This window comes from Coregonus clupeaformis, unplaced genomic scaffold (assembly GCF_020615455.1).
Source record: "Coregonus clupeaformis isolate EN_2021a unplaced genomic scaffold, ASM2061545v1 scaf0186, whole genome shotgun sequence".
NCBI classification, from domain to species: domain Eukaryota; kingdom Metazoa; phylum Chordata; class Actinopteri; order Salmoniformes; family Salmonidae; genus Coregonus; species Coregonus clupeaformis.
Genome location: NW_025533641.1, coordinates 76,570 through 91,355, shown reverse-complemented (window position 1 = coordinate 91,355; position 14,786 = coordinate 76,570). Strand labels below are relative to the sequence as shown.

Genomic DNA, 14,786 nt, shown 5'->3' with positions numbered 1-14,786 from the left:
TTTGCTAACTTCTACCGTAGATTCATTAAGGGTTTTAGTAAAGTGGTGGCACCCCTTACTAGACTCACATCCCCAAAAGTCCCTTTTCTGTGGTCCCCTGAGGCGGAGCAGGCGGTAGGGGTTTTGAAGGAACTGTTTTCCACCTCCCCCGTGTTGATACACCCCAATACCTCTCTGCAGTTTATTGTGGAGGTGGACGCGTCTGACTCAGGTGTGGGAGCAGTCCTCTCCCAGCGCTCCCCCCACTGACCAAAAGCTTCACCCCTGTGCTTTTTTCTCCAAGAAATTGTCACCCACAGAACGGAATTACGACGTTGGAAACCGGGAACTGCTGGCGGTTAAGCTAGCACTGGAAGAATGGCGGCACTGGCTGGATGGAGCTGAACTGCCGTTTGTGGTCTGGACAGACCACAAAAACTTGGCTTACATCCAAGCCACTAAGAGACTCAACTCACGCCAAGCCAGATGGGCCCTGTTTTTTAGTAGGTTTAACTTTATTCTTACATACAGACCGGGGTCAAGAAATGTTAAACCAGATGCTTTGTCCCGCCAGTTTGCTGACCCTTCGGAGACCAGCGAGCCTGAGGCAGTCCTACCTTCCTCATGCGTCGTGGCGGCAGTACAGTGGGAGATCGAGTCTCTTGTGAAGACTGCACTTGCCACGGACCCGGGACCGGGTGATGGACCTCCCAACCTACTCTTTGTTCCCGAGACGGTCCGGTCTCAGGTGTTGCAGTGGATTCACACCTCCCGTTTTGCTGGTCACCCTGGGATGAGACGCACGTTGACGCTGCTTAGGAGACATTTTTGGTGGCCTTCAATGGAAACTGACGTTCGGGCTTTTGTGGCAGCCTGTTCAACCTGTGCTCGGGGCAAAGCCTCCCATCAGTCCCCTTCGGGGCTGCTGCTACCCCTCCCAGTTCCCAGCCGTCCCTGGTCCCACATAGCCATGGATTTTGTCACCGGCCTACCCAAGTCTGAAGGTAATGATACTATACTTACCATTGTGGACAGATTCTCTAAATCTGTTCACTATATAGCATTACCAAAATTACCGTCTGCCAGTGAGACAGCGGACCTCCTAGTCCAACATGTATTCCGTCCCCATGGAATACCTGTGGACATCGTATCTGATAGAGGCCCACAGTTTACTTCCCCGTGTTTGGAAGGTTTTCTGTTCTGCTTTGGGTGCTTCCGTTAGTCTGTCCTCAGGGTTTCATCCCCAGACCAACGGTCAAACAGAAAGAGCCAATCAAAACCTCGAAGCAACCCTTCGTTGTGTGGCTGCTCAACATCCATCATCCTGGGCCAAACATCTGCCTTGGATAGAGTACGCCCACAACTCCCTCACCACCTCTGCCACCGGCCTTTCACCCTTCGAAGTAACCATGGGTTATCAACCCCCTCTGTTTCCTGCTCAGGAGAAGGAATTGGCTGTTCCTTCGGTTCAGGAGAACCTCCGCCGCTGCCAGAGAGTGTGGAGCGATGCTCGGGAAGCGTTGCTTCGGACCACCGACAGGAACAAGACGACAGCGGATAGGAGCAGGACTCCCGCACCTGTGTTTCATCCTGGTCAAGAAGTTTGGCTGTCATCTAAGAACGTACCTCTTCGTACCAAATCACGCAAGCTGTCTCCTCTGTACCTGGGTCCGTTTGTGGTGGAGTCCATCGTTAACCCCGCTGCGGTTCGTTTGAAGTTGCCTTCAGCCATGAAGATTCACCCTACTTTCCACGTCTCCCAACTGAAACCTGTGTCCTCCAGCCTTTTGTGTCCGCCGGCAGATCCACCTCCACCTGTTCGCCTCATTGACGACCATCCGGCCTACACCGTCAGTAGGCTCCTGGACTCTCGGAGGCGGGGTAGGGGTCTCCAATACCTAGTCGATTGGGAAGGTTATGGACCAGAGGAGAGGTCTTGGGTCCCTAAGCGTTTTGTGTTGGATCCTCAGCTGATCACGGACTTCCATCATGACAGGCCTGGTGGGTCGCCAGGTGGCGACCATTGAGGGGGGGGTACTGTTATGTGGGCAGCTTGTCTCTCCCTTTTCTGTTTCCCTTCCTCCTTGTTTTGTCCCCTCTTTGTCTGTTGTATCTGTATGTGTGTTTGTCCCCATTATGTGGGTGTGTCTGGAGTGGATCGGGGGGCGTGCTCAGGATCTGCCTCTCCTGTGCAGCTGCGGGTTTTTTCCAGTGATTCCTGCCTACGCAGCTGCATCCTATTCTCTCATCAACCTGCACTACTAATTCCTGGGCATGGCTCTCCACCGGCGCCAGATCGTTGTTCTTACTAGAGCGGTAAGTTGGCTCACCAGTAGAGTAAATTGTCTTTGTCTTCAGCCTGGCTCTTTACTCTCCTTTACCTGTCGTTTGTTTTGTCTTCAGTTCAGACATACCTCCCAACCTGCCTGCCTGCCTGCCTTCCAGCCTGCCTGCCTGCCTGCCTCAGCCTCTCCTTCCTCCGGAGCCGACTAGCACACTCTGTTCCTTTTCTTCAGTTGTTTTTGGACTAAGACAAATTGAACTTTTATTAAAATAATTTTTGTTTCTTCCACTCCCTTAGTCGTGTTTTGTTTCTCTGAGTGCTGGGTTTAACCAGAGAGAGAGAGAGAGAGAGAGAGAGAGAGAGAGAGAGAGAGAGAGAGAGAGAGAGAGAGAGAGAGAGAGAGAGAGAGAGAGAGAGAGAGAGAGAGGAGAGGGGGGGGGGGGGGGAGAGAGAGAGAGAGAGAGAGAGAGAGAGAGAGAGAGAGAGAGAGAGAGAGAGAGAGAGAGAGAGAGAGAGAGAGAGAGAGAGAGAGAGAGAGAGAGATCAACCGCTCATTCAGAAATGTATCACTAAGCAATTGTTATGTAATATTACTGCTGTATAATGCACTTACAGTATATCACATTCCCTCATTAAAACCCTCCCGTTGTCCTAGGGTCAAAATGACCCGCCACTGTGTTGAACCAACTTCATTTAATTTTTATATTTTTGGGATCATTTGTGAGAAGGAGGCAGTGAGACTTTAAAGAAAGTATCACTGCCTCCTTCTCACAAATGATCCAAAAAATATAAAAATTAAATAAAGTTGGTTCAACACAGTTGCGGGTCATTTTGACCCTAGGACAACGGGAGGGTTAAAACAAAGTTGCATCATCATTTCCCCCTTATGACCTCACATCTCAATAGCAACAGTGCTAGTAGCTATTTATAATCAATCTGGGGACTGAGGCAATTTCCTCCTCTCTTTATTGAGGCATGCTAGAATTTGTAGTTGGCCACCAGGTTTGCACACATCTCAGGAGAGATTTTGTCCCACTCCTCTTCTTCTCCAAGTCATTAAGGTTTCGAGGCTGACGTTTGGCAACTCGAACCTTCAGCTCCCTCCACAGATTTTCAATGGGATTAAGGTCTGGAGACTGGCTAGGTCACTCCAGGACCTTAATGTGCTTCTTCTTGAGCCACTCCTTTGTTGCCTTGGCCGTGTGTTTTGGGTCATTGTCATGCTGGAATACCCATCCACGACCCATTTTCAATGCCCTGGCTGAGGGAAGGAGGTTCTCACCCAAGATTTGACGGTACATGGTGCCGTCCATCGTCCCTTTGATGCTGTGATGTTGTCCTGTCCCCTTAGCATAAAAACACCCCCAAAGCATAATGTTTCCACCTCCATGTTTGACAGTGGGGATGGTGTTCTTGGGGTCATAGGCAGCATTCCTCCTCCTCCAAACACGGCGAGTTGAGTTGATGCCAAAGAACTCGATTTTGGTCTCATCTGACCACAACACTTTCACCCAGTTCTCCTCTGAATCATTCAGATGTTCATTGGCAAACTTCAGACGGCCTGTTTATGTGCTTTCTTGAGCAGGGGTACCTTGCGGGCGCTGCAGGATTTCAGTCCTTCACGGCGTAGTGTGTTACCAATTGTTTTCTTGGTGACTATGGTCCCAGCTGCCTTGAGATCATTGACAAGATCCTCCCGTGTAGTTCTGGGCTGATTCCTCACCGTTCTCATGATCATTGCAACTCCACGAGGTGAGATGTTGCATGGAGCCCCAGGCCGAGGGAGATTGAGAGGTCTTTTGTGTTTCTTCCATTTGCGAATAATCGCACCAACTGTTGTCACCTTCTGACCAAGCTGCTTGGCAATGGTCTTGTATCCCATTCCAGCCTTGTGTAGGTCTACAATCTTGTCCCTGACATCCTTGGAGAGCTCTTTGGTCTTGGCCATGGTGGAGAGTTTGGAATCTGATTGATTGATTGCTTCTGTGGACAGGTGTCTTTTATACAGGTAACAAACTGAGATTAGGAGCACTCCCTTTAAGAGTGTGCTCCTAATCTCAGCTCGTTACCTGTATAGAAGATACCTGGGAGCCAGAAATCTTTCTGATTGAGAGGGGGTCAAATACTTATATCCCTCATTAAAATGCAAATCAATTTATAACATTTATGACATTGGTTTTTCTTGATTTATTTGTTGTTATTCTGTCTCTCACTGTTCAAATAAACCTACCATTAAAATTATAGACTGATCATTTCTTCGTCAGTGGGCAAACATACAAAATCAGCAGGGGATCAAATACTTTTTTCCCTCACTGTACATAAGGAAGGCAGCAACAACCCCTCTATGTATATGTAGACTGTCTGCAGGTAGAAATAGTCTGTTGTCCAATGGAGCAGACAGATGCTAGCCTACATATCAAAGAGCTTGAGAAGCAATTAACACCTTACCTAAGGGCATTGTTCACACAAGGCCTTCATAAGATTCACATTGACAATGCCTGTCTAGTGGTGAAGTGTTTTCATGACTAGGGCCCGGAGTGTTTCCTGACGTGATTAAACTGTGGGCCCTAGTTATTATAGGCTATCACAAGGACCCAGAGTATTTCTTGGTCAGGTCACATGGTTGGGATAACTCCAGGCCCTTTTCATGTATATAGGGCCCAGACTTTTACCTCAGGAACTAAGTATAGGCTATCACATGGGCCCAGAGTATTACCTGATTGGGAAACGCGGTCAGGGATAACTCCAGGACCTTTTCATTTATAACAATCCAACATTTTGTAAAAACAACTCCAAAGCAGTGAACCTAGCTAGCTCATGTTCTGATGCCCCTCCCACTCAGAAACTCCTCTAAAGAGAAGGCAAATGAATAATGCATTGATATCTATGAACACTCACTCTCTCTCTCTGTTTTACTGAGCGCAAACCAAGCTCCTCTTTACTTCTCTTATAGAGTTATTACAAATGCATAGAGTGGGTGGAGAAAATAAAGAAATAAGCCTAGTGTAAAATAAAATATATAAATACAGAGTGATCTATTTCAGTGAGTAAATAGCGGGCTCGGGAGAAGGAGAAAACGTTTTACGGCCACTCACAGTCTTTTTCATAGACAAACCACTAGATAATTTTAATTAGACAGTGTGTTAATTAAGTTAGTCTGCATCAACGGCAACCCCTAGCGAGCATGACACCATACACCCCGACTGAGTGAGAAAGAGAGGGAGAGAGTGATAGAAAGAGGAAGGGGGAGGGAAAGAGTGTTTGTGTCTGTGAGAGAGACATATAGAGGGGGGGAGTGTGTGAGTGAGAGAGAGAGAGAGAGATAGAGAGGGAGAGAGAGGGAGAGAGAGAGAGAGAGAGAGAGAGAGAGAGAGAGAGAGAGAGAGGGAGAGAGAGAGAGAGAGAGAAACTTCTGAGTGTAATGTTTACTGTTAATATTTATTGTTTATTTCACTTTTGTTTACTATCTACTTCACTTGCTTTGGCAATGTTTACACACGTTTCCCATGCCAATAAAGCCCTTAAATTGAAATTGAATTGAGAGAGAGAGAGGGACAGAGAGAGAGAGAACGAGAGATAGAGAGATAGGTGATCTCCCCCCTCAACATCATCTCTGACATCATTACTTACTCATTGAGTTCTGCCTAGTGTGCTAATGTTCAGGAAATGCCAAGAGAGATCGACGTTACAAGGTATCCCACTTTGCCTCAAAAAGCAGGCGGTAAAGGTCAAGACTCTATGCCCAGGGGGAGCATGCTGCATATACCACCTACTTCGATCTACCTACTACACTGCACCATGCAGTCCAACCACTACCATGCAAAACTGGTCTGAGATCAGCTGTTAGAGAACTAGAGACAGTCAGACTACGCCAGTCCAACCACTACCACTACGATCAGCTGTTAGCGAGCCAGAGACAATGTCACGGTCGGCCCCTACTTTATCCTGAGATCCCGCCCGTGGGAAAAGAGGTTTAATAGAATGAAGATGAAACCAAATCACATTTGACACTCTGTTATATCAATGTAATTAACACAGACACACTCTCTCTAACACACACACCCACACGTACTGTACTCCACACACACCACAGACATGCAGCTCAGCGCTCTGTCGACACCCTTGTACTGCAGAAGGGGATCAGTGGCCAAGCGTATGATTACACTCAAGTCAAACAGTCTTAACATATCCTTCCACCAAGGCCTCCTCTAGTACCGGTACCATGGCGATGGTACAGGAAATAATAAGACCATTAGCTTGATGATTGACTGTCTTCAAAATCTTTCATCCAATGGGTAGCTCTAAGCCATGCAGGACACATGAGTCTCAAGGCTTTTAGTGACTTCTGTGGTCTTAGATGTTGCTCTGTTCCAACAGCAGGTGCTATGTAACGTGATTGTAATTGACCCTGAATGTGTTGTAATGCAGGCATCAATGCAGGCATTCTGGGTAAATGTGTGGCTATCAAACGCTAATAAGCCAACTGTAGTTACATTAAACTACCTTCATCGGTAGGTCACATGTTTCTCTCAAACCAGTCCATAAAATGAATAATAAATGTTATGCATGTAGTCGATCTTGATAAAGCAACTAAACAAGATGCTAAACACAAACGCACAGCTTGGCGCTAGCCTGAAAAGGTTGGGCCAAGTGCCCCATCCGGAATCCCGGCCAAGACATTAGCTCTGGGGGGCAAGTCAAGACGAATCCTCCGTCTAGTCGTGGCGGTGCATGGCGTCTTGCCACCAAGCTTCACTACTTCCACTGAGGAGAGAAAACAAGGGCTGGGAAACACATTTGTAAACACAAAGTAGAAGAAGAGGGGAGGGGATGGAGGGATGAAAAGAGGAGGAGTCCCTTTGGAAGAGTGCATTATTTATGACACCCCATCCTATCCTCCTCTCTTCCCTTCTTCCTCCAGAGCAGTTAGTTCCACCATAGCAGTAGGTAGAAAAATAAAAGTGCCACTTTATAAACCATTAGCATCACTAAATGGAAGGGAAGCCATCCAAGGGATGAGCCAAGACAGAGACAGGGCTAGGAACAAGCCCCCTGTGTACATCCTAAATCATGTTCCAGGCCTCTGCATGGATGCCAAAGCCGTGTTTAGCTATGCCAACCAACTATGCCACCCTCTCCTCACTGTTGGTGGGTGCAGTAAAGGGGTTGGCGAACAACAATATTCTTCCAGACGAGTGGATGTTGTTGACTAAGGAAGTTAATTTCAGTTCAATTCATTTCAATTTAGTTAAATTCATTTCAGTTGAGTTCAGTTCATTTCAGTTGAGTTCAGTTTATTTCAGTTCAATTCATTTCAGTTTAGTTCAGTTTATTTCGAGGGGGACAATCCATGTGTACCAGCATGTTAATTTGTTCAGGTTGAGGAGCCACATGCTTGAGCCTACTAAATGTACTGCAATTATTGAAGAAATTAAATGTCTCCAATTATGGTCTATACAGTATTCCTACGGTATGGCAACTAGGCCTTATGACCTAAATATATCAGTGGACAGATACTTACTAATTGTGTATGGAAGACTTCCACGTGTACAGTACATTACTGTAGCCTTACAAAATGGGCCTCTTATACCACTTAAAGTGTGTGTGTGTGGGGGGGAGAGATGTAGGCATTTCAAAAGATCAGCTCACTTCATTGATAACCTGCCAGATATATTATGAACTCTCTCTGTGTGGTCCCTTACATTAAAGACCACTCAGAGAGTCCCACTCTGCATCTTATGCAAATCCACATTTTGATTTTCCCCACTGGATGTATGAAGAACAAAGAGAAAACAATGTGTTGCATCATGAAGAAAAAAACATAAAGAGAAAAAATTGATCACGCCAAGGCTGGCAGATTTTCCTGCACTATTGACAAATATGTAGATATTTACTACCAGCGAAGTGCGTTACTGGAAGCATCGACTTAAAAAGCGAGTGGATGGATGAAATAAATTATCAAGATTGAAAATCCCTTAGGAAAGTGGCTTTTATGATAGTAAGGATCAGCATGAGGCACAATAATGGTGGCCATTTTGGATCCACACTGCCAGGAAGAAGGAAACCTGCCACTTTATTCATAAACACCACTGAGAATGAGAGAGACTCAACACTGAGACCATCTCTCTCCCCATAGGGAGTCTAGGCTAGTATCCACCAAGGGCTCAAGCACACAGACAGACAGACAGACAGACAGACAGACAGAGAAGAGACCACATTAGCCTTGTCTACACGCCTCAGAGGACACAACCTGCCTTGGGGAACAGAACACCACTACTACCCAGGTCATCCTAGAGGGAATAGTGGCAAAACACACCACAGCACAACTCAGGCAGCACAAGCAGAGCAGGGCATTCTGGGAGAGGTAGGGAATAAAAGAGAAAAGGAGGGAAAAGCAGTGGTGGCACAACGACAAGTGAGTGAATGGATGGGTGAGGCCAGAGTACCCCCACCACACACACACACACACACACACACACCAACCCAAACTACCACCCAGGTCATCCTAGAGGAGTAGTGGCACAGGGCACAACACAGCTCAGGCAGCACAAGCAGAGCATTCTGGGTAGAAGAAAAAGGGAAAAGAGGGAAAGGGAGTGTGGTGACACAACGACAAGTGAGTGACTGCATGGGTGAGGCCAGAGTAGACTTGTTCAGCCACCCATCCCCACCACACACACACACAAACACGCACACACACACACACATACACCCCAACTGCTGTGGTTAAGTTAGAGTTAGAGGACTTCAGGCTCCATCAGTCCGTCCTTGAGGGCTTAATTCATCACCCATACAATCAGGAACTAAAGCCCTATGAAGATAAAGTAGTCCAGTACTAGTGTGAGAGAGCTGGAGAAAACATGCTTGAGTAGGCAGTCAGTCCCCCTCGCCTGGCAATAAGAAAATATTTCAAAATGGATGCCTGTTTCCGTCTTCAAGATAATTATTAAATGTACAGCTAGGGGGAAACGGAGGCAGGGAGTTGGGCTGGCTGGGGTATACAATACACCCAGAAAAACTGTCTCACGCACACAGAGCCGAGCGCATAAAAAACACACACACACACACAGAGAGTCCGCACACACACACACACACACACACACACACACTCACACACACACACACAAACTTCCCCAAACCGCCGCAGCCATCACTGCGGGTTAAAAAACAAGTTCATGCAGCGTGCCATAATAATTTCAGACAGACTGAAACTGAGGGATTCATTTTTTTCATCCAAATCAAATCAAGCAATAAGAGGCAGCCACAACACCAAATGAAACATGTAAGAATGATATTTTAAAAAAGCCCAGTGGCTTTCTCTGCTCTGAGTCGGCATGGTTGTGGAAATGACTTTTATTCACTTTGCCTTATTATTCTGTTTCAGATTAAGGCCTCTATCCCATTTTAGGGGGGATGAAATAATTTCAGTATTCTAGCCATTTCAGAATAAAATTGGGATGAAATGTTCTGGCTGCTACTGTCATAACAGCCATTTATTTATTAGTAGCCTGAAGTATTAGCCAGAACAAGGACATGTCCGAGCATCAACATGACCAACATGATCCATAGTGACCTCAGTTAAAGTACAAGCTGTCTTCACTCACAGAGGATGAGAGAGGTTGTAGAATGCATCACTTATGAATGCCCTTATGTAGACTGACAGATTTTGGTGGCAGAACAACATGCAACATTTATGGGCCAAAATCAGATATGACATAGCAATTCTCCTCTGTGCAGTTGTAAGGCTGCTATTACAGGCTCATAGCCTGCCAATCAATGTAATTGTATAATTGACCATCACCACAGGTATTGATCATATAATAATAATATGCCATTTAGCAGACGCTTTTATCCTAAGCGACTTACAGTCATGCATGCATACATTTTTGTGTATGGGTGGTCCCGGGGATCGAACCTACTACCTTGGCGTTACAAGCGCCGTGCTCTACCAGCTGAGCTACAGAGGACCACACATATAGGCCAAGGCGCATTAAGAACAGTGTTCTAAGTGCTGTGAATGTTTGCTAGGGAAGTTCAGGCTTCACTGGGGTCCTTCCCTGGATGATTTCATTGTCTCTGATTCCATTAGATACCATAATCTCAGGCTCTGTATCCCTACAATAATACCCCACTGCAGATGCTGCTATTAGGAAGCATAATGATAGTCTGCCACCCTTTGGAGTGTCTGTGTAAGTGCAGGTAACAAGTGCACTGATTACTAATTTGGGGAGCGATGCATTATTCTGAATAGAATGTACTCTGGCATGATGATAGTTTGCAGATGAATTTATAAAAAATCCATATAAATGATAAATATGCATATAAAGTGCACATAATTCATAGGCATAGAATATAATTATTAAACTCGGCCTATTAAATCTATAGCTTTTGTAAAGGAATTGTGAACGTAGAAGCGACAAGAACAATGGGCTCGCTTTCATTCCATGGGAAATTTCATTATTAAAAGTAAAGAGTTCAAAGAATTTATAACCCCGTCAAAAATATTTACAAATCTGCCCAAACCAAAAAAATATCGGATCCAAAGCGACGTATAAACGATCTATAACCAAACATATCTATTGCAAAATACAGTACACGTTAACATTATAATTTATTTCAGTCGTATTCATTACATATAAATAAACTCAAACTAATAGGTGAATTCACCTGTCAGACGCGAAAGTATATGGAGTGTTTTTCAACCACTATGTGAAGCAATGCTGCTATCGGTATGGCACGGGCACGGAGTCTGCACCAAGCAAGCATCTCTCCGTGCTCAATTGCAATACCAGTCCAACTTGGCCCCGAATGCTTCTGGAGGTGCTGAAACCTATTTAGGATATAGTGCCCTGCTGTGCGCAACTGAACCAGTGCACCTGTTACAGTGGACAAACAACTCGCTAAAACAAGCGAGTTTTCCGTGCGCAACACAGTTCGAATATAATAAGCCTTTACAGTCCTTGACGAAACGTAGTGCTTCATAATATACAATGGTTTATTTGGTGAAACACAAATACACATGCCAAATGGTGAATAATCTTCACTTACGCTGCTGTTTTGCCCCGACCAGTAAACCACTGCGTGGTTATGCGCGGAGTCCCCGGTCAAGGCGAAAGTAGTGCTGCTTAGTTTGGGATCTTCTCCTCTGGAAGTCCCTCGACCCTCGTCCCTGTTCCACTTGAATTCAGATCGGCCCAGTCTGTGTCCGTCCAGTAACGGACCAGGACTCCTTCTCTCATCCGAGGTCTCTCCTTCCAAACCGGGTCCACCTGTCCTAAGGCTCTCCCTAAACTCGGGGCGATCGGGACCGCTTCGCTTCACTCTCCGTAACGCAACATCCCCAGCACCATCCTTGACTTTACCTAAATCATTCACCCCAATAATATATTCACCACCATACGTTTCTTCGTTTTCACTAAACCGGGTTGAATCTTCCAGAGCGACTTTTGCGGTAACTCCATCATCAGTGAATCTCGGCTCATCCACGGGAACACCTGCCTGTTGGGTTTCGCTTGGTACTCCAGTATGTTGGTCAGTAACTCCGACTAGCTGGTACTCCAGCCGGACCCGTTCCAGTGCTTTGGCCGCCTGCCTCCTACCAGTAGCCGCGTGCATACCGGTATCCAGCTGTAATTCATCCAGGTGTAGCTGGACCGGCGACTGGCACGAGGAGCAAGATATCTCCGCCTTTGCATTTAGCTGGGTATGAGCGGAGATCAGAAGCCAGGTACACAGAGTTAAGTGCAAGCCTGGGCTGAAGCCAAGCCAAGTATCCATCGCTGGTATAGTTAGAGATTTGGGTCCAACGCACGGAGCGGGAAAACCGTATCCAACCGAGGACCAACTCCCCCCGAAGTCGGTGAGATTGTCGGGGTATTTAGAAAAGCGCTCTTCAGCTAAACTGCTCACGTTCAAGGAGCTGGTCGCGGGAGCCACCACATATGGGAGGAGCTGTATCGAAGCCGAGCTGCTGAATGTGCGCCCGGAAGAAAGGGAGCTTGTGAGAGAACGCGAATGCAAGAGAGAGAGGAGAACGAGAGATGAGAACGAGAGAGAGAGAGAGAGAGAGAGAGAGAGAGAGAGAGAGAGAGAGAGAGAGAGAGAGAGAGAGAGAGAGAGAGAGAGAGAGAGAGAGAGAGAGAGAGAGAGAGAGAGAGAGAGAGAGAGAGAGAGAAATGCGCCGTCGCTTTCACACTGGTGGTGATAGCCCGCTAGTAATCGAATATGATATGACTCGATAAAGATCTATTCAACATAGATTTAATCTGAGAGATAATCTCTGACGATGTTCATATCAAAGTCAAATCAATGATGTCAATGTATAATGATGCTTGATGTGATATAGGGACCAGGATGTCCAGAACACTATCGTCTTCACAGTGCTTCAGAAGTCATTATTTTTATTAACCCGAATCAAAGTAATTGGTTTTTTATGTCCTCCTGTCCAAAGGAAACTGTATTTCCTGAAATGCATCTAAATTACTTTAATGTAGCAGGTGCTCTGACACCTTAGACTTGCCAATTAGACGTTCCATTATGCCATGACATCAGTGGCGACCCGTCATTCATGGCAGGTGGAGCAGAGCCCCACCTGTTTTGAGCCTCACATTTTAAGCTTGCCTGTTTTGCATGTTATTTTGGCATTAATATGTGTCACATATCAGTTTGCAAACAATGTAAAAAATAAACACAAATAATCATTGAGTTAATAAAGCCGCATGCAAACATGGTCTCTTTTTTGCTTTCTTGAGTAAGGCATCTCCAAAATGCAGGTGTTTCAGCCTAGCTCAGTGCTTTCTGTGGTGGTGGGGCAGACAGCGGAAAATACGGAGCACAGGTGTTGGTGATGTTCTCTAGTTGCACCGTGATTAAGAGAAATTATAGATAAAACGTATTGGTGCTCATCAGCCATTGGACATAAACGTTACACAACAAGTTGGAAATCGCAAATTCAACAATGAGTGGTTTGGAAGGAATCAGTGGCCAACTGCAAGCATTGCAAAGCAATCACTAGCCTGCTATTCAGTGGAGTGGCTGTGTGGTCCCAAATCTGGGATGAAGGATTAAGGGTCTCTTTCCAAGTTTAAAATGATAAACATTCAACATTGGCCATGCTGTCAATGAAGCATGATTTGTGCCGCGCTCAAAACAACTGTTAACTCAGGAACTGCGAAAACTTGACTTCGGTGAGACAACTGGGAACTCTGTAAAAAACGAGCTCCGACTGGGAAAATACGTTTTGAACGGTCATCCAAACCAGAATTGTAAATCCGGAACCTCGGGCCTCTTTCTAGAGCGACGACCTGAAGATCAATGACGTCATCATGAGTTGACCTTGTTTATTTCAGAGTTCCCAGTTGTCTTGAAAGAACCATAAATCCAGAGAATGCCAGACTTTGATGTCAAACATTTCCCACGAAGGACCACCGCAACACTTTCCTGTTCAAGTGAGCACAACAAGGTGAGTCCAAAAATATATTGTATGCTGCTGCATAAATGATGTAATATGCCAGGGAGATATGTATACTGTAGCTAATAAAGTCATACTAAGTGTTTGTTGTGTAGTAAGCTGTTAGTAGCCCATGTGCTTCACCCTAATAATTTGGTATATTTTTGGCTCTTAATTTCGCCTACTGTTCTGACTCATGTCGCCTATAAACTGTTTTAGAGAAATGTAATCATCGAATATGGTAAGAGCTTTCGTTGTCTGCTTATATGCCCCCTTTATTTATCCTACAGTTCTGACTTGGTGTACAGGGCGAACACTGTAAGAACGGCCCATGTTTTAAATATGTCGCTGTACATTTCAAAAGTGCTGAACATATAGTTATATTGACTATATCCGTCCTAGCTCGCTCATTAATGTCTTAATCGAAATTACGGACTGCCTCTTATGCGCTTGTCGTCCCCTTATGCCATAGTTTGTACATCTCAATTGTCATTAGAAACCACATTTGTTTAAGCAAGTCAGCCATATCAGCTATGTTTTTTTAAAAGGCAGAAAATGAGGCTGAATGAACTGTTTCGCTGCCAGACAAGGCTCCGCTGATAGCCAGGTGTAGCAGTGGTAAGGTGTTGGGACTGCTGTTGGGACTCTGCTGTTGGGACAGCTTTATGTAGGCCCTAACAGTTTGTGGGCACCGTTTGTCACCGTTCTAGTGAAATTAAAGTATTGTTTAGTATTGTGTTGTGTAGTGGCTTTGCTGGCATGCATCCCACTTATTTCTTTGGGTTTGCCCCACCAAGATTTACATGCTAAAATCGCCCCTGCATGACATAAAGGTTAATATGTGCACAGAAGGAATTATTAGCGCAATTGTCACGTTGTATAATGATTTGAAGACAGGCGCAGGAATACGTATTAGTGTTTTTTATTTCTCCACCCAACACAATGTACATCATGAAAAACGACGGGGACGAAGCCCAAAACAAACACGTATATATATACTGTTACGGTCCGGCACTGTTGGTCCTGTTCCTGCTGGTTTTCCTTTCCCTTTTTCCCTGTGTGTGTTGTTTGTGT

General features: G+C 45.6%; 1 protein-coding gene across 2 annotated transcripts in view; it reads right to left on the bottom strand.

The window, feature by feature from the left end:
* LOC121533084 (VPS10 domain-containing receptor SorCS3) overlaps positions 1–12,224 on the bottom strand; it is a 225,098-nt gene extending 212,874 nt beyond the window's left edge. For both annotated transcript variants that reach the window (XM_041838846.2, XM_041838847.2), the window contains exon 1: positions 11,312–12,224. In XM_041838846.2, coding sequence (XP_041694780.1) covers positions 11,312–12,040 — 729 coding nt within the window. In that variant the 5' untranslated portion in view covers positions 12,041–12,224. The remainder of the gene's footprint in view (positions 1–11,311) is intronic.
* Between the last annotated feature and the right edge of the window lie 2,562 nt (positions 12,225–14,786).